Source organism: Hydra vulgaris, chromosome 12, assembly GCF_038396675.1.
Source record: "Hydra vulgaris chromosome 12, alternate assembly HydraT2T_AEP".
In the NCBI taxonomy this organism is placed as follows: Eukaryota; Metazoa; Cnidaria; class Hydrozoa; order Anthoathecata; family Hydridae; genus Hydra; species Hydra vulgaris.
Window position 1 is genome coordinate 34729423 of NC_088931.1, and position 23078 is coordinate 34752500.

Consider the following 23078-nt stretch of genomic DNA (forward strand, 5'->3'; position numbering starts at 1 on the left):
AGCGAAAAAAATCATGATTTTTTGTGATTAGGTTGTTAAGTAAAAGATAACTTATTAGTTTTATAATTACACGATAACAAGTAAATTTCAAAGAGATAGGACTATAATTTCTTGGGTCAATTTTTGGTCTCTTTTTATAAATCCAAATGATGTTTGTTACTTTCCAGTTTAAAGGTAAAGCACCAGTTTTAAATGAGGAGTCAAACAAATGGCTTTAGGAAGATGCTAAGCTATTGGCGTATTGCATTTCGTTAATAGCTTAGAATAAGAAAATAATATATATTTTATTTTTAATAACTTTTTTGAAGTAATTTTCAACTGGTTCGGATGGCATACCAAATGTTCTACTAAAGCAATATACTTCTAAATATTCTACTAAAGCAATATTGCTTTAGTAGAACATTTGGAATGCCATCCGAACGAGTTGAAAATTACTTCCAAAAAAATTATTAAAAATAAAATATATTAATTTCTTATTTTGGGAAAGTTTACTACTTGTTTTAAGTTTGCCATTTACAAAATTATAGAAACTACCAAGGTTGTTCTTTCCTATCATCTTTAGTTTATTTGTTGCATGATACTTTTTAATAACATCAGAACTTTTTTAGGCAATCGATTTATAAGCTGCTTTGTCACCAGGTTTACCTGATATTTTTAATTTCTTTCATGCAATTGTTATGTAGTTTATCAATTTTTTAGCATAATGATGATAGTGTACTTTAAGTGGTAAATTATGATCAAGACTGACACATACTTCAGATACATATTGTAAAATGATGTTATTTAGTATAGAAGTGAAGGTTTGCCAACAATCTTCAATATTAAAACATGTTTGAAAGATATAACTCCAACCTATTGATCTAAGTGATAAGTTGATTGCTTGTTAATCTGCATTTTTCCAACAGTAGAACTCCTGAGCTAAAATTTCATCATTATTATATAATTAGTTAAAATTAGGAGTAAGTAGAATTACCTAATGGTCACTAGTTCCAATGGGTTGTTTAATGCAGAGATCCCTGATAAGTGATGGGGAAGAACTCGAAACAAAATCTAAAATGTTATTTTCAGGAATTGGTTAATCGACATACTGAGTAAGACCATATTTATAAAACATTAAAAGGAGTTATGGATAACACTATCCTGACCATAATAATAGTGCCAATCTATATCAGGTAAATTAAATCTTCTGCATTTCTATCAATGGAACACAACGTAGAAAAATATTTTGGATTAATTTCTATATAGTCAATGACTTCATTACCCCAACCACTACTGCAAAAATAACCAATAACTCTGAATGTCTAATCATCAAGCTTTAAATTGGCACAGGCAATTTTCCATTTATGACACTCAGGTGGTATGTCAACCATAGTATATTGTATAAAACAGCTAAAAAATATTGCTACACCACCTTACTACTTCTGTCACAAGAAGCACAGTATAGTATCCAGAACATAGTGTAGACTATCAAATTGTTATTTAACAAACAACACAAAAAACATCAAGATTGTGAGAATGAACAAGATGTTAGAATTCAGCAAATTTATTACATATACTGTAAATTTTGTAAGTGCCCTTTTTCCACTGTTTTTATTAGTGGGCTGGATATTAGGTTGTTTTTTATTTGCTAACAGTTCTAGATATTACTGGACTATACTTGTTGATACTGCTGTTGTTGGAATCCTGGTTTTAGTTGTTAAAAGCATAAAAATATGCATACAATGGGGGAGGGGTCCTAAATCAGTGGTTTTACTGCGTACGTACTTTACCTACCCCAAGCTTATTAAGACCCCCCTGCCCTCCATTTTTACTTGTTATAAAAAAAACAACTTAAAATCAGCCTTAAAAATTAAAAAATTATTATTTCAGTCTCTGATAAAAACAAAAATTTTCAGTGTAAACAGGCTTTAAAAATCACTGAACAAGTAAATCTTGATTTATGGAGATTAATTTATTTTAATTAATTTATTTTAATTAATTTATTTCTCACCAAAGTATAAAACTTTTATCAACATGTTAAATCCTATTGAAATTATTATAAAACAGCTGTTAGAAAATGCGCATTTGACCGCAAGCTACGCTAGATTTAAATAGTTTTATGCGTGTTAGGTTAAATATTGGGTTGGATTTATAAACTGAAATTTTTTTTTAAAAACACTTATTGTAACATAAAAAATTACCACCCACCCTCTCCTTTATTAGCACCCCCCTCCCTTTTGATAGCACCCTCTCCCCCTTGTTATTAGAACTCGAAAGTAATCCATAAGAAGGTCTATTACACCATTGCACTGATCTTCACCAGAGGATGATGCTAAAGGAGGTACTCCAAGCAGGTGTGTCTCACCTTCAATATTTACAAATACAGCCAGTCTATCAGTTTTAATTGTTTTTTCTTTGTTTAGTTCAATTAATGTTTTGCCATCAAAATGCACAATGCATGGGTATGGGGGTTCATTCATTGCTTGTTGAACATCTTCTTTTGATATCATGCATATATTATGATTGGCATATTTCATTTTCCTACATGCTGTAGACTGGCTACAATTGAAATTTGTCAGATCAGCTCCTGATTGAGTTAGAATTGCACCTGTAACTTTAGGCAAAACACTTGGAGAAATATCACTGGTTGTAGCCATAATAGCCACATTACCAGTAAAAATATCAATAGGAATTTCAGCAGTGACTTTTTGTTGAAAAGGTTTTCTTTCAAACCACTCTCCAGGATTAAAATCAAAATCATGTGAGGAGTCCTCACTAGTATCTGTATCAATCTCAACATTAGTTGTACCCTCTAATTCTTTATATCGTTGTTTCACACACTGCTTTCTCTTTCTACTACTCACTGTTGCCTAAAAATGTCAAAAGAATTTAATAATTTAATTTAATTATATGAGAAATTGAAATAGTGTGTGAACATTGTTATTTTTGTTTAGCTGTTTTTATTTTTAATCTTTTTAAGTGCTTGCAAATTGTAAGTAAGTTGCTTAGAAAGTCTTGCAAACTTTTTTTTTTTTTTTTTTTTGGTTTTAAAGAAATACATAATTTTTTTCTGTACTTTTTATCTTCTGATCCAAGCATAAATCTTCTTTCCCCTTCTTGGTCCTCCAGAAATTCCAAATCCTTAAGCTTGTCTGAATCAGATTTTTTTTATCATTTTCAATTGTATTTCTAAAATCAGAAATGCCAGGCCAAAATATTTTGTTTAGGTAAACTTTAAACTCTTGTTGCTGTGCCAAATCTGCAGCAGATCCCCTTTTTTCATGCTTCTTACGTTTTTGAATATACATTGTCCAGATTTGAAAGATTTTTCACTAGACTTTGATCGTTTAGTATAGAAAATCCAACTTTAATCCATGGCTCTTTTACCTTGGCCAAAATATATTCACACTTACTTTCTATTGCACATCTTTGAAATTTTTTTTGAGGAGGACAAGCAAGAATAGTGGCTTTTTTTGATGTTCTTGGCAAAAATGATTGTTTGTAAGCTAAGTGCTGCAGTATCTTCATCCCTGTTGGAAGCGACAGCCTTAATTACAAAAAAGAAGAAATAAAAAGTTTAGCTAAAGTTTTTAACTTGAGGGATTTATTATAAAACTAATTATTACCTTTTATTGCTGGTTTTGCTTCTTCAATAATAAATAGTTTTTTTTAGATCTTAGTGTTCTTTCACTTTCTGTTTTCTGACCACATTCTTTTTCTTTATACATATTTAAATTAATTTAACTTTTACTAATCTAAAAAATCAAGTTTAAGATAATTATTGTAAAACAATTTACAGCTGTAAGAAATAGAATCATTGAATTGTTCTTTGAGCTACTATAACTGGGTCTCGTCAAATTCCCACCTCATAGAAATTACTAAATTTTATTGTAGATTTACATTCTTAATTAAAAAAATTAAAAGTATATATTCTGGGCAATTAATAATAATCTTTTGTTAGTAACATAAATGCGGTAAAAGTATATAACTATATATTGTAATTTGTTCAATTCAAAATACCAAAATAAAATATGTTTTGAAAAAAAATTGTTACCATGTATTTTTACTCAAATATATAGGTAAAAATAAACAACCCGGAAAAAAAAAATTCAAATTTTTGTAATTAAACCTGGACCTGTGAAATCGGCAATTTTTGAAGGTTTTTATGAATTTTTTTTCTATAAAAGTGCTTAAGGGGTAAGGATTGAGTGGTTCCTGTTAAGCTCAAATTTTTTTAAAGAAAGTTGTTTTTTTAATATTTGCCCCAAATCTAGAGTGTATGGTATTTGAAAATCTCCTCTAATAGACTACTCTTATATATATATATATATATATATATATATATATATATATATATATATATATATATATATATATATATATATATATATATATATATATATATATATATATATATATACATATATACACTAGGTATAAAAATTTATGGATAAGAGTAAGTCTTCTGATATAGTAAAAGATTATGCTAGAAATGCCCTTGAGAAATTTGTATTTGAATACACAGATTGTGATTTAAGGTAAGAGATTTATTTATTAATGATGGATATAAAAAAATTTATTTGTTATTGATGGATATAAATTATTGAAATTGATATATATTAACAAAACAAAACACCTGTTGTAATTTTAGTTGTGTGGATGAAATTTTGTTAGAGTATTTGGTTACAGTTTTGGAAAGTCTTGGAAAGAATTCAAATGATGTTGAAACAAGTTTTGATATTGACGAGTTTACTGCAATGATGACAGACTTTATTCCTGGTTTTAAAAATATAAACAGGTTAAGTTATATTTAATAACTATTAATAAAATGATATGTATAAAGTTGTTATATTTTTTACTGACATATTTATAAAATACTATTCTTCATTTGAAGAGGATTAAAGTTTAAAACTCAATTAGTACCCCATTTATTTTTTATTCTTGCTTTTTAAAGCTTGTTTAAAATACAGTTTAGATAGTGATCATTATCTTTGGACACAGAATGAGGCCACTTATTCTAGTTCAACTAATTAGCCATTGTTTGCCAATAAAGCAGAAATTACATCCTACACAAATGTTTCATTGATCACTAACAGTTTAAACTCTTGGAATAGGATTTTAAGGATAAATTTTTTTAAGAACCATAAACGAAATGGTTACTAAGTTTATGGAAATTAACTTGCAATGCTTTCTAAATGAGAATTAAAATCCTTTGTTAAATCAAATATTTCATCAATATTAGGAAGTTTAAGGATTTACGTGACCATAACCAGTGTTTTAGCGGTTGCAATATTATATTGTTAAATTTTATATTTATTTTTGCTAAACTGAGCACGGCACCTTTTTGGACTTTATTTATTATCCTTGTTTTTAATGATATTTAATTATTGGACTATGTGTTAAATTATTAATAAATTATTTGTTGCATGGTTTTTTACAAATAGTTCATGTTTTATTTTTTTTAAATAAATGAACACTTCCATTTTATAAACATTTTTTTAAAATAGACAAATATAAAAAAATTTTTTTAAATTAAATTTTTTTTTTTTTTTTTTAAAATGATATTTTTCCAAAACTATTATTTACCATTTTTGGAATGGGAGACACCAAGTTTTCAATAAAACTTTTTTTATATAATAATATGCCCTTTTTCTTGTTTTGCCTCTTGGATTCATTGGAGGCTGATTCATTAGAAAATGTTTATTTAATTGATAAATAAATTTTTAATTCTCTAAGGATGAAAAATCTCTTGCATTTTATCATTTTTAATGATTTTTTTTTCTCATGAAAATTGACAGTTGTAAAATGAAAGTTTTTTTGTTGAATTTATTTATTATGCCATAATTGATAATAGTTTATTGCATTTGGCCATAGTCTAAATTTAGATGAATTTCATAACAATTCCATTTGGCCTGTCTAAAGTTATTACACTTGATCTAAAGTTAGTTTTCGAAGTAATTGCTTTTATAATTGAACACTTAGTTTTGAACGATAGTTTAGAAAAACTTTTGATGGTCAGACTTGATTTGTTAAATTGCTATTGACTTAATACAAAAAAATCATCCAAATTGAAACTTTATATTAAACTTGTGTATATAAATTTTTTATCTAAGGTTGAGTGAGTCAGTACAGTCTAAGAGGTTATTCATTTTTATTTTTTTTAGATTACGAAGAAGATAAATAATATTTGTATATAGTAGTGCATGTTGGTATATAAATGTACATGTTGATATATAAATGTGCATGTTGATTCTATTGTGAAGAACATAGCTAGCTTAAAACTTAAAACATTCTCCTCAAGAAATATGTTATTAGTTTTTTAGTTTTGTTTTCTTTTTTTCCTCATATAAATAAATATGTGTGTGTGTTTTAGGTCTTCATTTAAGGACTTCTGGGAGCACCACCAAAACAATTATATATTTATTTATAGAAAAGGTTCAGGTTTTGAAACTTAATAGATAAGTAAGTCTTCATAGATTGCCTAATTGATAGAACTTTCAAAATTAATAACATTCAACTTTGAAGTTGTTATAAGTGATCTTTTTTTGAAATTCTTTGGATAATTGAATCAGTGTTTTTTTAAAACAAATTACCTATGCCATTCAAATATTTATCTTGATTTATAAATAAAGTATATAACTCTCTCTGATAGTAGTGTACCAATTATTCAACATCAGCTAAGAATACAACCTGTGCACAATTTGCATCTTGATTGGTCTTTTTTTATTGATTTTGTTTTTGTTTATTATTTTTTTTAGTTTTATATTATGCATTATAAAAAAATTTATCAGTATCAGCATTGACATATTTTTTTTGTGTGTGTTGTCATTGTTACAAGCAAAGGCCACAAATGTCCAATTGGTACATTACTAAGAGAAAAAATAATTTGAATAATATATCTAAAATACTTTGAAAGTATTTCTAACTTCCTAATAGTGATTAAAATTCAAGTTTAACTTAAAAAAGGTTAAATTCATTATTCTATTATTAGAAGACATAGCTACTTGGTTTTCATTAATTTTGTTTTCACTTCAGTTAAAACTGCTAGCGCTTTCTCAACCGAAAATTATATTCTAATAGCACATCAAAAACAGCTTAAATAGTAAAGAACATATTTTTGCAAATTTTTTCTTTATTCAGCAATATGGCAGCAATACAATGATCCCAATGCTTTTCTAATATATATATATATATATATATATATATATATATATATATATATATATATATATATATATATATATATATATATATATATATATATATATATACATATATATATATATATATATATATATATATATATATATATATATATATATATATATATATATATATATATATATATATCATGTCAAATAGTTAGACCTACAAAAATCTTGACCTACTAAAGTTGTTTTGCAAAAAGAACATCTACTAAAAAATGGAACTAATTTTCAGAAAACCTACTGAGGCCTAAATTGTTTTCAACCGATTATCCGGTCTGTGCTTTTAACGTTGTTTGTTTTTTTAATTACGAATTTTTTTTTTCCAAATTAACAACAAATAAGTTTTCGAAGCATTCATCGAACCTTATATCTCCTGATTCTGAAGACAGCACTTCAACCACTGTGCCAAGTTTGGCTAGTATTGAAATTTGGCTCGTTTTTAAATCAACACTTCCTTTCAATCATAATTGTATAATACATGCTGGAAAGACATATTTATAGAATTAAAAATACAGTAGGTTGAATATTTAGTAGGTTGAAAATTCAGTTGGTCAAAAATACAGTAGGTCAACGATTTAGTAGGTTGGAAAATTAGTAGTACATATTTTAATTAGGTGTAAACATAAAATCAAAAATTGTCAGTGGAAAATCAAAAACGTCATAATCTACCATTTACAAAATTTCAAAACTAGGTCGAGTTATAGGCCACCATATATATATATATATATATATATATATATATATATATATATATATATATATATATATATATATATATATATATATATAGTGGGGGATCTAGAATTTTTTATGTTTGAGATCCCTATATCAAAAAACTTTATGGAAAGAGATTTTCTTTAGATAAGAAACTGGTTGCATATATATATACATTAGGGTTATGACTTTTTTTCAACCCATGCTCCATGTATGAATTCAAATGTGTTTAGAATGTCATAGTCATGTAATACAATAAATTTTCAATCCAACAATGACTCATAGAATAGAAGGTGCAATTTGTCTTTATTTTTGCACAACAAAAATATTTCCTTCATTACTTTGATTGCGCACTCTGCGCATTGATTACTTCTAGGGATCTGTAGCATGGATAGCTCTTGCTTCCAGTGATTTTTCAAAGAGCTTGAAGCCTTTTTGTATGGATTCAGTATTTCAGCCAAGTTATTAAAGTCGTTTTTGTTTTACAGTTGGTCTGTAAACCAGTGGTTTGCCCAGCCATACAATATAAATAACATATTCTCTGCAGCTGTCCTTGTTGAAGGAATTAAAATGAAGGCCAGGATCGCTAGTATAGCACTAGAATTTCACCTCGCATTGCTGATGTTGGGTAATTTCTGAAACCTGATCAATGGAAAATGTTCCTTTCATCAAAAAATCGGAACACTCAAGTGAGATGAAATAAAAGTTTCATATTATCTCTCCAGCCTGATATTTCGAGAAGTACTTCTATTCCGTTATCAAGCTGTTTTTTCAGTTGTTCATACTCCTTCAACAGTTGAGATACAAAGAGATATTCGACGTTCAGCGATTGTGTTTTACTTCCAAGTTCTTCATCCATCACCAAACGAAGGATTCTATCTAATACATGTTATTGACAACTGATAAACTGGGTTTGTTGATGCGTTTTTTTGTGAACATTCGTTGCAATATTACAACAACACCATTCTTTTTTCCAGTGTTAACGCTGGTGATATCTGCAACAATCATCTGTATTGAATTCTATAGGTGAAATTCATCAAGGACTTTAGAAATTTCTTGAGCAATAGTTTTTCCCCTGCCATCGACCAAGCCCAGAACATCCAATTTGATTTCTCTTCTTTCATTTTTAAGAATGACCACTTGATGATCAATTCTGTTGATGTGCTTGCCATCAAAGTGTAAGGACCAACTTTCCATATGCAACTTTTTAATCATTTCTTTTTTAAGCTTGATTGCCTCTGATTGTTGACTTGTAAATAGCTGATTGACATTGAGTTGGGATGTCAATGCCTTCATGTGCCTATTGCTTGCATATGTTAGCAGCTTTGTTTGTTGATACTCTTGTATAGGTCACCAAGTTGACTGCATTTTTGCTTTTATGATATTTTCTGCTTGTTGTAGGAGTAGTCTCATCTTCTTCTTCTTCTTCTTCTTCTTCTTCTTCTTCTTCTTCTTCTTCTTCTTCTTCTTCTTCTTCTTTTTCTTCTTCTTCTTCTTCTTCTTCTTCGTTTTCATATTCACTATTGTCAGCCTCGGAGTCAGAATCACTAAAACCAGGATAGTAAGATGATGAGTTGGATGACCTATTAGAAAGTTTTTGTCCTTTAGAGGGATGGATCGTTTCTTTACTGGCTGCTTGGCCTATAGAGTATAACTCTGTTCCTTTGCTTTCCACTTGGAGATGGTACAATTGCTTGTCGTCGGAAGATAACCATGTTCCATCCACTTTAGTAATATCAAAAATTTCATCAATGGGTTTGTAGCTTCCCTGCTTTACACATTCATCATAGCATTTCAGTGTTTTAACAAGCTTTGCTTGTATAAATGATCAGACACATAAGGAAAATTCAGTTAATTCTTCCACAATTTGGTGACTTCTTTGGAAATTTCCGCTATTTGCTCCTTTCTTCCTTTGATTTTTGGTCCAAGGAAATGGTAGCATCTGATAATTTGCTTTTGGAGAGGCATTCTGCACTTTTCTTCCAGTGAATATTCTTCCAAAAGGACTATTCTTCTTCTTTTATGAGAGTCTTCAAATTTTACCAGATTATTAGTCCAGACATCCTTGTTTTTTTAAATGCTACTATCGCTAGGCTTGTATGTCACCATGTGTCGCTTCGGTAATAACTATAAAATTAGATAAGCAGCTATATATACACAGTCTAAATTGTTCTAATATTATATATTATAATATTAGAATATTCTAAGTTGTTCCAAAATGTTCTAAATTGTTCCAGAATGTTCTAAATTGTTCCAGAATGTTCTAAATTGTTCTAGATTATTCTAAATTGTTCTAAAATATTCTTAATTGTTCCAGAATGTTCTAAATTGTTCCAGAATGTTCTAAATTGTTCCAGAAATATTCTAAAGTTCTAAACACTTCTAATCTATACAAGTTTTAAATGATTTTCAGCAAAGGCACACGTATTAGTAGTAGCAGTAACAAGATTAAATAAATGACGATTTTTAATTTTAATTGTGGGGTGACATTTTTTTACAACCTAGAGGAATTGAACATGTTTTCAATATTTTCTAACAAAGGTTCATCGATTTATGACACATGAAATTTTTTTTATTTTAAATTCAATATATGTATGGAGTATTGGTCAAAATTATAGCACAAATGTAAATTAAAAATTGAATGATAAAAATTTAGTGGAGGGTTGAATGAAAAATTATAACTTTTTTTTTTTTTATATGAAGAATAACATTTTTACTTTTTACAAAAATGAATGAAAATTGAAAATACATTTAAAGTTAACATGTTTTAAAGTTCACTTAGGAATAATACAGAAAAATAAGCTGGTCAAAATTATAGCACATAGTACTAATTTAAGATAAAAAACATTAGAATTTGATTTAATATGAAGAAATGTTGAATTCTTTAGCTATAAAAATTCGAGAAATACAATCTGGAACAGAGTTTACTTATTTAATGCAAAGATCAATTAAAGTCTTATCCCAAATGTCTTGAATTGCATCCTTTAAGTCATTTGTATTTTTGAATTGCATCCTTAAAGTTATTTGTGTTTTTAATCAATAATTGACCAAAGATTTTCGATCGGATTTGCATCTGGTGAAGTGAGTGGCCATTCTAGGAACTGAATATTCTTCGTTGCAAGTCATTCCAGAGTTTTTTTTGCTTTGTGATATGGTGTGTTGTCTTGCATAAAATAACAATCTTCAGCTTCAGAATCAAAAAGAGAGTTTATTTAGTCAGGTAATTCAGCAATAACTTCTAAGTAATGAGAAGCATTCAAATGACCTTCTTAAAACTTCAATAAACCTATTCCATTTACAGAAATAATTCCACCACCACCTTGTGGTCTTGTCGTTAAATTAAATGGTAAATCTTTTTCATTAGGAAGACGATGTACAAACTTGTGAATCTTTCTATTTATGACTTCAAAATGTGGTTTGTCACTAAATATTAGATGACGCCATTGATTTTGAGTCCAATCAACGTAGCTTTTACACCAAGTGAGTGTCTTCTTTTTCTGAGCCTTATTTCAATAACAATGTCATTTCTGTGTGTAACTTTTCAACCTATTTTCTAACAAACAATGATGAACTGTTCTTGCACTAGTTGTTTTTTCTTTTGCAGGATTCAACTCCATAGCAATTTTTCTACTTGAATCAGTACAATTCAAATAAACAGCTTGCTGTCGAGTTAAACAGTACGGTCTTCTGTAGAATTAGTGCATCTATGATGTCCTTGACCTGGTTGATTTTTCATTGGTAAATTCAATTTAATTTTATCAGCAATATTGTAGACAAATTTTCTCGAAGTTTTAGCACGTTTAGCAATATCAGTAATATTAAATTGCTGTTGAAGTAAGTTTTTTACAAGTTGTCGCCGCTCAGAGCTCACTACTTTGCGACCCGTTGCATAAATGATGTTTTAATTTTAAAATTACTGAAAAAACATTGAAAAATTATAAGATTTGCTATTTTAAATAATTAATTATGACTCTAGTAGATAAATAAAATATCATACACAACAATGCGCCAAATGCATTTAATCATACACACTGTCAAAATTACGTATGAATGTGAGTGTGCTGTAAATTTGACCAACATTTTTTGTATATGTTTGTAAAATAGTATATTTCAAAGATAAGTAATGAAAAAAATTTTTAATTTTATGACTAATGTAAACGCATTTTAAAAAAACAGTACCTCTCAACAATATGATTAATGCATACAAAAACTTGACATGACAATCTTATTTTAAGAGTTTTTGCTATAATTTTGACCAGTACTTTGTATGTATGTATATATATATATATATATATAAATTTAAATGAATCTCTTTAGGGACAGTATAATAAACTGGATGTTTTCTTTGGCAAAACGCATTGAAGCAGGTACTATTACACTAAAAAAGAATATACAAACAAAAAATGAGTTAGAGCAAGTTTGTCCTGAAGAAGGTTTTCTTTTCTTTTTCTTGTATTTTTTAAATGTTATTTTTGCTTTTTAAAATTATTGAAGAACTAAGAATAATGCTTTATAAGAAAATAAAGATAAAGAATATAAGCAAGATAAAGTTGAATTGATGTTAAATGTTAAAGCTGGTGTTTTTTAAGGATGTTTTTTTAATAATATGATTTTTTGTTTAAACAGTTTTCTACACAAGAAAAATTTTTTACCCAATAAACATTAAATGTAAGGGAACATAAAATATTAACAGTAAAGTGTTATTATTAACAATGTTGCATTTTTTATTAATTCAATTTAAGAAAAAAATTAAAGTTTTGGTAATTTTGTTTGATAAGTTCAAGAAGACACTTGAAATTGTTGCTGTTGGTAGAAACAATTTTTTTCAAAAACTTCTTGGAGTCTAACAAAACCATTGTTATGTTTGAATGCTTATGTAATTTTTCGGAGCAGCATTTATCCTCAAGGTTTACATCTGAGAAATTATATATTTATATATATATATATATATATATATATATATATATATAATATATATATATATATATATATATATATACACATATATATATATGTATATATATATGTATATATATATATATATATATATATATATATATATATATATATATATATATATATATATATATCTGTGTGTATGCAGATATCAATTTCTATTCAGATTTTCTATTAAACTGTATTTTGTCTGCTATCTTTTTTATTTTAGAAAAGGTTGTTGTATCCACAAATTTAATGTCAAATCTGCTACTTACTGAAACAAGGAATATGGAATGTAGTAACATAAATAAAAAAACAGAAAACAGTGTTGATATACCATCTAATGAATTATCAAGTACTCACTTAAATTCTCAAAAAAAAATTAGGTGAGATGCAACTAAAGTATAGGAATAGATAAAATAAAATAATATTAAATATTTGGTGGCACAGTGAAATATGGTGGCATAGTTGAAATATAAATGAAGCAAGTATTTTAGCAATAAAAACTTAAAGTAATAGATTTAGTTTTAAATAAAAATAAAAACTGAAAGTAATAGGTTTCAGTTATTGATCAATTTTAGCAAAATTACAGCTTAATTTGTTTGAGAAAAATTAAAAGCTTTAAATGACAGAAATTAGAGATAAAAATCTTCTAACTGATTGAATAAAGGATAAAATAAGAGTTGTTTAAATAAGGATAAAGTAAGGATTGATTTACAAATGAAACTAAACAAGAAACATGAGTTGTTAAAAATTTGTAAATAGAATATAAAAATATAATAATATAAAATATAAATATTATAGAATATAAAAATATTGTATTGGATGTCTTAGATATTGCCTGGATCTCAACAGCATTTGAAATATGATATATATATGATATAACAGTTACTGACTGGCTGAATAATTAGTTACTAATTAGTTGAATAAGTAATTCCATAAAATTATACTGGTTTTTAACTTACTATTTTTTAGTTACTGTGATAAGTTGCAAAGGTTAAAAGACCTTTATCCAGGTATTCCTGAAGACCAACTAAGGCGTTCATTAGCATATGCTCATGGGAATCTTAATAAAGCTGCAAACGCCATATTGTCTAATAAAGCTTGTCAAGAACACAATGTTACTCAACATAACAATAGTGTATGATTTTTATTTTGTGTGTGTGATTTGTAGATAACCTGTATCCACCCCTTGATCTTGTTTAATTTAAAAAAATGGCACTGAACATAAAAAGTTTTGAATATATCTGGTTTGTTTATAGCACTACATCAACTTTTATTTCATCTAGTAAAAAAATAACATTATTTTTTCCTGGTAATAAATGTAGTGACAAATCTTACTAGTTCATTTTGTAAATTCACCTTTTTTTTACTGTTTCTATTTTCCAATCTGTAAGAACTTTCTTGTACTTTTATATTTTGCTTCAATGTTTTGGCAGTAAATTCAAGGAACACTAATATAGAACTATTTGAAATTAACAAAACACACTTTTGACTCTTTTTGAGTTACGGCAATGCAATGTATTGCATCTAGTATGTATTGTATAATATAGTATAATACAATACGTTATGCATATTATTATGAAAACTAACATTATATTAAGATAGTTAATTTTATATATACAGTATGTCAAAAAAATCACCCCTGAGATTTTTCAATCAAAACAAATTTTTGTATGCCTAAATTTATATTTTTGACCCCAATTTTTTTTTAATATTGAGTTTAGGTTAAATAACATTTTTATAAAAAAAAATTCATATTTTTATACTTAAAACCAAAAATTATCCATTGAATCATAAAAAGTGTAAATTAAAAAAGTAATTATCACTCCTAAATATGTGTTAATCAAAAAAGTCACCCCTTTACTTTTCTGTTATATAAGTAAAATTGCAGAAAAAAACCCGTAAAAGAAACAAATTTGCTTGATTGAAGATATTCAAACTAACTTTTCAGCAAAAAAAATTACCATTAAGCTTTATTATAATGTTTCAATATTCTACTATACAAACTTCTAACTTATTTTTTCCTATTTATAATAGGACAAATGATGGTTTGGGGTACTTCCGCTTCGAGTAGTGTTAGCTAACTTGAATTGATTGACAGAATAATGACAAAAAAGGTTTATACTGTTATTATGAAACGAAAACTAAGATCAAGCGACAGAAGTGCTGGCTTATCTTGTGATTTTATCTTTTAACAGGGTGGAAATCCAAAATACACATCAAAATCAGCTACTTAGTGGTTTAAAAAAAAAGCAGTATTAAGAAGTTAGATTGGGTTCCTCAGTCACCAGACCTAAATCTAATTGATAATTTATTTATATACTTTATATACTTATTAATATACTTTAAAAGTATATAATTAAGTATATATTTATATACTTAATTTGCTTTTCAAAATTGAAGTAGCTGACCAAAAACCATCCAGTTCGTCGCAATTAAAGTCAATTCTCATTAGGAAGTGGGAAAAATTTGTCCTGCAATGGTTTAAAAATAATTTTTCAGTAGTTTCAATGCCTAAAAGATATCTTGCAGTCATTAACGCAAAAGGCGCACAAATTAACTATAAGTTTTATATTAGCAAAATAATTGTTTAAGGAGTGATATACTTTTTTTTATTAAGGAGTGATATACTTTTTTTTTAAGGAGTGATATACTTTTTTTTTTTAGGAGTGATATACTTTTTTGGCACTTTTTCTGATTTAGTAGATAATTTTTGTATTAAGTATACAAGTATGAATCTCTTGTTATAAAAATGTTATTTGTAAATTCAATATAAAAACAAAAAATTTGAGTCAAAAATTAAAATTTAAGCATACAAAAGTTCTATTTTATTGCACAATCATCTAAGGGTAAGACTATATGTATGTATTTATGTATGTATATATATATATATATATATATATATATATATATATATATATATATATATATATATATATATATATATATATATATATATATATATATATATATATATATATATATATATATAATCAGGATTATCAGGAAGCTCAAGGAATTGGACAAGTGATTTTTTTTCTTTCAAATTTCTTTTTTTTCTTTACTGATTTAGTACTGCTTTGTTCTTGGAAAAAACTAAGTACTGTTTTTGTAGAATACATTAATATATTTGACATATCATTGATAAATCATTTTTAACTTTTTGAATCCACCATTGATCAAGGAGCTCTGTGTTTAAAAATATTATTTGCAATTGTTTAATTTACTTGATTTAACTATTAATAATTCTTTAATGCTTAAATTTGAAGGAAAAAAAAACAATTTTTATCTAATTTTTGTGCATATATATTTTAAATCATACACACACAACAAGTGTTACCTGAGTTTTTATATGCTCTAGACTATAATCTTTTGTTCCACTTAAAAAAAAATTAAAAACAAATGTAAAACATATGGGTTACCACTCACTTGGGTAGAATTTTTAATTTTTTACCATCATCTTTATGTTTTTTACCAGTATACTTTACTTTCATTCGTTTTTATTCATAGTTGAATTCATTAATATTTCATATGTATTATTATTTTAATTTCAAATTTCATAAATGAATTCATTAATATTTCATATGTATTATTATTTTAATTATGTCAAAGTAATCTCCTTTTAAATCATCAGAAATTTGTAAGGCTAGAAAAACAGCTAAAGAATAATTTATGCATAATAGACAAATTGAAACTTGGAAAAAAGTCTCTTTTTTATAAATGACTATTTTTTTTTTAGTTTGAGGAAGAAGACAAAGAAAAACTTAAGATCCAAGACACAAAAGATCCATGTGCAGATCTTTTGTAAGCATTTTTTTTACAAGTTTTTAAAGGTGTGACATTTTGCTGGACTGCTTTAAAATAAGTTTAAACTGTAATATATATACATATCTACTTTATATATATACATATTTACTTTTTATATATACGTGTACATAAATACTATGTGTATATACATTTGCCAACATTTTTGCTGACTTAAATCCAAACGAATATATTTAGGCTTTAAATAAATGGATTTGAGTAGTTTTATCAGTGAAGAATTGAATGAGTTAAATATTATGTAGCTAAACGTTTATGGACATATAAACAGAATTAGTAACTATTTATCTTATTTGGAGAATATATGCTACTAGAGAATATGCTATAATTAACTGGTAGTAGTTATTTGAAACATTTACCAGGAGTTAATGCGTATGGTTGTTATTAGTCCTATTGTTAATCTGAAAGAATACTAACTAGTTTTGCTACATTCTGGGGGCATTGCCCTGGATTCAGGTAGATTCCATCTCTACTTGGGTCGATCAATTCACCTGAATAACAAAAGAATAACTTTTGTTTACTTTGATTTCACACCAGATTTTACTGACACCAGATTACTCTGAACTATGACTATTAATACTAACTGGTAAAATATGTCAGTTTACTGAACCAACTCATTCTTCCCATACTGCCAATACTTCTCATACCTCTCTCGACAACTTGTTCAATTCTGCCGACTTGTTTTATTTTTTGATACTAATCTATTTAAACAAGACAACAGCCACTCTCCAAGAAAAAGTACAGTGAAAAATGATATGCCTCAGAACAAATTTTAGAGCACTCAGCGATAAAACCTATTCAAGTGCTGCAGCCTAAACTGTTCAAAGGTGTGGAGACAGAAGCATAACCCAGGGCTTGCGATGAAGCAAGCGCGATCGCGCTCTGCTCGTAAAACTTTTTCAAACGCTCTAAGCGTGATAAACAACGCTCGTTCAGCTTATAACGAGCGTATAAAATAACGCTCGTCCAATAGTTCGGGATTATTTTTTATTTTCATAAAATATTTAAAAAAGATTTTTTATTAAAGATATTCTTATTATCAAAGCACTGATATAAAATATAAAAAACACTAAGTTGTTCTCTTTTGCACTTACATAATGAATGAGCAGTTTGAAGTCGTTAATAGTCACTAGTTTCAATAATGGAATGTGCACGTGGAAACACAATGTGAATACAAAAACGTGCAAATAAAATAAGAATAGAAAATTAGAAAACCATTATAAGAAAATTGAAACTACAGAGTATTTTTAATCTTGTGAAAATATCAGGTAAGATTTATTTGATTTATTGTTTGTAATATTCCACACATCGTTAATAATAAAAATAAATATTAATATTAGAGTAATTTTTAAAATGAGTTTTTGTTCATAGTATAGGTTTTTTATTAACTATTATTTATTTTAACTCAAATTTAAAACGATTCTATTGTTTAGAATGTTCGCAATCAAGGACATTCGAAAAAGAAACAAAGTAACGATGTCAACATTTATTAAATAGTTTGGCTTGGAAGAAATAAAGTTTTTATCCACGCATTTTAAAACACCATTGGAACATTCCAATTTTAATGAAAAGTTAGTTTTCCAAGATAGGAAACTTTTTTTGATTCATTCAAGAACTAATTTTGAAGCAATGGTACGCAATCGCCAGACAGGAGAAATTTGGAGGTCAACGTTCTTATACAAAATGTCAAAGTTTTCTAATTTATTAAAAGTTATATCGATTATCTTCGCAATTTCCGGATCAAACTCAAGCGTGGAGCGAATGTTTAGCACAGTAACTAGCATATTATCAGATCAACGTTTATCTATGAATCACGACACTCTAAATGATAGCATTATGATATTAGGAAACCATGGAAGCTGGTCAAAAGAAGAAATAATCCTGATTAAAAAGCGAGCAAAAGAAATTTATTTGAATAAGAGACGAGTGGTTCAAGTTGATGATGATCCAGTTGACTATATGAAAACAGCAACAACATTGATTACAAATCAAATTTTTGATGACGATGATGAAATAGACAGTGCTGATAAAGACATGACTGATGAATTAGCTGTTTCGACAATGTAGAAGAGGAAACACCGTTGACAAAAGTTGAGGGGAAAATCTGTTATTTAACTTATAATGAATAGTTTTTAAAAAAGAAGATTTTCAAATTATTCTTGTGTTATTTTTTTAAGATAAAAAAAAACGTAATTTAAAAAAGAAATTAAAAAAAAAAATTAAATAATTAATTTGAATAAAAAATATTAAGAAATATAAAAACCATTAACCGTTAATTAAGTTTACAGCGTAACATTTTAAAATACATATGTCAAAACAACGAAATTCACTAAATTATACTTCAATACTAAATCAATAAGAAGTTGCGTTTTTGTTTGATATTTTGTTTTTATAACATAAATAGTTAAAAATAAAATTGCAATCTGACAATATACAAGAAGTTTGGAAGTATAAAAATCTACTTCGTTGTAGTAGTTTCATGAGTGTGATACTAATTCAAACATTTTTTGACGAAATAGTTATGTAACAAATAAAAAAAGATATAAAAAATAAAAAGCTTTTTATGAGCATCACCTTCAGCAATTTTCATGATCGCGCTCGCCGACGTTATCTCGAACGCACATAATCACGCTTGATGAAAACATATTCTAATTTTTGCGAGCGCGATATAACACGCTTGACGATTTTCTTCCTCACAAGCCCTGATAACCTATGGAAATTTATTTACCCTTATACTTAGAAGATAGCGCTTTAGTGTATTATGAAACTCTCCTCACTCATATTAAGAATGATTTTCACCAGCTTCAAGAACAGCCAATATTATGACAATGCAAATTTGGTATGGAACCAAAAAATGGAATTGTTTAGCTTAACGCAAGATACTGACCTCACCTCCTATATTTACACCCTAGATAAACTAAGTTAAATTTGTTTATCAAAGGTTTGAAGCCCAACCTATACAATGCATTAAAACTAAATCAGTCTGTAAACTACCAAGCCGCAGTAGCATTTGCTAAGTTGCAAGACCAAATTGTGTCAGATTCAACCATCTCTTGATTAGAAGCTAAGCTAGACACACTCTTAAATTCCCCTAATCAAACAGTTGTGGCTACTACCTACTGGGATCACTCTTAAATCTGGGATCAATCTTAAATCAGCGTACTGTTGAATTACAAATGGAAATAGACTCATTAAGGTAGAACAATAACCGTCTTACCCAGCATGAAAGATTTCAACCAACTAGGCGTAACCTTTGTACCAGTGACTGGCAAGTAGTATGTAATTGGTGCTTAGGAGTAGGAAACACCCTACAAGAATGTATTACAAAAAAAATTTCCATTTATCTACATATATCACTCCAACCTAATTGTTGGAGTTATTATACCCTAAACTTGACTTCATCTAATAATACTTCTTCCCCAAAAAGGCAATTTCAAAACAATAAATCAAAAAATAGTCTGCATTCAGATAACCAAATCCTCCAACACATTCGAATCAGATTCTAAAGAGCACCCTGGTTCTGAAATGTGGGGTCAAGTGTACAAATTTAGAGTGCTTATTTTTATGGACACTGATGATAGATGCAGTATATTGGATGAAACCATCTTTGAAAATATTAAGAAACATATTGTTAAACCACTACTTTACTATGGTACCCTGAAAACTGGTAATAGAACACCACTCCATGTCCTTGGAAAAACCTTATGCCCCATTGATATCAAAGGTAATATATTTGAGCATGAAATGCTAATTGCTAAAGACTTAACTCATCAAATAGTTTTAGGATAGGACTTTATGAGCTGTGTAATGTCAGATTAGACTGTGGAAATCATCTGGTTACATTTGGAGAAAAATTCAATGCACTAATGATTAGGAAACCTATCAGCAATAACTTCAATCCCAATGGAATTGTATATGACACCCTATGCCACCCTAGAACACAAAATAATGTCTGTTTTTGAGATTTACCTACCACACTGAGAATAAGACCGAAAGAATGAATATTATCCAGTTAAATCAGTACTGAGGTGTAACCCTTCAGTCTGACACCCTCCTCACACCAGTTAAAAATATGTGTCCCAAAAAGTTTCCAATACTCACTCTCAAGTCCCAGTAAGTCAACTAGGGAAAAGCAGTAAGCCCCAACCTAACCAAAATAACACAGCATTTTTACAGAAATTACCAAAGAAAAATATTGTAGAATCAATTATAACAAAGGTATGTGCAAAGAAGGAAATGAAGACTGTATCGTAACATGAAGCCGTCTTCACTAAATACAAGTCTTAGAAACTGAGGAAGACTGTCTCTTCATACCAGAAACAAATCATTGTGAAGAACAAAATGTCTATGTCTTCCCTACCATAACCAATGGTGTGTCTAAGTTAAACTTCATGTTGTTAACCTCCAAAGCTCCTGAAGAACATGGCACTCGATTACCTGCAGGATTGATGTATTTGACAGAAGTAAAGATATTAATGCCATGTTGAACCTTGAGAAACAACTTCAACTATTGACTTTGCTATCAAACAACAACAAATGTTTTTGGTCAAGGTTTACAAGAAATTAGACAGATTGATGTGGTACAACATTTTATTGACACTTGCAATTCTCAGCCCATTGGACAAAGAACCGCCTTAACAAATCTCAAAGGAAATCACAGGACAAGGATATTGAAGAGGTGCTAACAAATCATTGAACTTTATTATTCATTTGAATTGTCGTCTATACAAAATTTGCATTGCTCTATTTAGATGATATCTTGATATACTCAGACACATATAAAGAACATCTCAAACATATACAAATGATAATTGAAGCTATAAGAATAGCTGGGTTAAAATTAAACGTACTGAAATGTACCTTCTGACTAAATGAAGTAAAATTTTTAGGATATATTACCGTTGATGGTATTAAACCAGATTTGGAAAATATCAAAGCAGCAAAAGATTATCCAGTGCCCAAAAATGGGGTTTATTGGACTCAGCAGTTATTATAGGAGATTTATCAACGATTTTGCCAATATTGCTTTACCTCTAAATAAATTACTAAAAAGGGGTATGATTTCAAGATCTATTGATTGCTCCTTTCACCTGAAGTTACCACAGGGCTATTTATCAGCAAAGACTGCACAAAAGTGCAACCTATAGGAATTTATTGACTACCCATAATTACTTCATGCAATCGTGACATGTATTCACTAAATGATTCTTTGAAGGCGTTCGTGGCAGATGTCTACTCATAATTGCAAATGTCCAGCCTGTAAAAATGAAATAAAAGCTAGAGAATAATGATTACGATAATGGCAGAAATTAGAACTTGTGTAATTTCTGAATGGAAACCCCTCCAACCACTATGAGTTTCCTAGAAATTAATAATGCAATTTTGCTGTTTTGCTGATTATTCAAAATTTTTACTGATGTTGTCGTTATTTGCAACTTTGCTGTTTCACTCTTTATTCAAAGCGTTCTGCTTATTGTTCAAGATTTTACTGAACTTGTTATTTACAATTTTTCTGTTTCTTTGTTTATTCAAAATTTTGCTGAATATTCGAGATTTTACTGATTTTGTTGTTATTAGCAACTTTGCTGTTTTGCTGTTTGAAACCTTGATTTTTGTCCGAAATTCTGCTAATTATTCAAGATCTAACTTGTTTGATGTTTACTTGAAATTTATTGGTTATAATGGTTATAATTATTCACAACAATGCTGTTGATTGACATGATGTCGTATATTTGAATATTCCTTCACTAAAAATTTTATGCATTTCTGCTGTTTTGATGCTGCATCTAAGTTCGAGGACGGACTCTTTCCTTTCTCATAAGTAATGTTACAAAAATAACAAGCGTAGTCACTCAAGTGTGCAACAGGAAGATGTTATAAACAAATGAAGCAAAGTATTCTTAATCAAGCAAAGGATTTGATTAAATGAAATATGAAACATTTAAACAGATAAATATGATAATAAACTATTAGACCAAGATGCATCTAAATTAATCTTCAAGAATATATCAAAAGGGACATAATATAATGGTAGTGTAATAGATAATGTGTAGTGAAGAGTGAGAAAAGTGGTGAGAAGGTAAGAATTAAATAGAATTTATATTTAAATTTGAGTAATTTTATCTGTGAAGAATTGAATAAGACCTGCGGTAGTGGTTTCGTGGTAGAGTGCTTGCTTTATAAGCGAGAGGTTCCAAGATCGATCCCCACCACTTCCCTGGTAATACTGCGCTCAACTTGTTTCTCCGCGCAGTTACCTCGTTTGTCAAGGTTTGTGTTTCGGAGTTATAGAGTTGAGAGAGGGTTATAACCACAATTAAGTAGCCTCCTCATCTGTTTTTGTTAATTCACCTCCTCATCGGCCTTGGGGAGGTGAATTAACAACAAAAAAAAGTTAAATATTATATAGCCAAA

At 28.2% G+C, this 23078-nt stretch overlaps 1 protein-coding gene across 1 annotated transcript in view; it reads left to right on the forward strand.

The window, feature by feature from the left end:
* The first annotated feature begins 4382 nt into the window (after window positions 1-4382).
* LOC101241393 (CUE domain-containing protein 2) overlaps window positions 4383-23078 on the forward strand; it is a 41506-nt gene continuing 22810 nt past the window's right edge. The window contains exons 1-6 of the mRNA XM_065813043.1: window positions 4383-4517; window positions 4631-4777; window positions 12219-12334; window positions 13069-13225; window positions 13815-13980; window positions 16582-16646. Of these exons, the coding sequence (XP_065669115.1) occupies window positions 4426-4517; window positions 4631-4777; window positions 12219-12334; window positions 13069-13225; window positions 13815-13980; window positions 16582-16646 (743 nt within the window). The 5' untranslated portion in view covers window positions 4383-4425. The remainder of the gene's footprint in view (window positions 4518-4630; window positions 4778-12218; window positions 12335-13068; window positions 13226-13814; window positions 13981-16581; window positions 16647-23078) is intronic.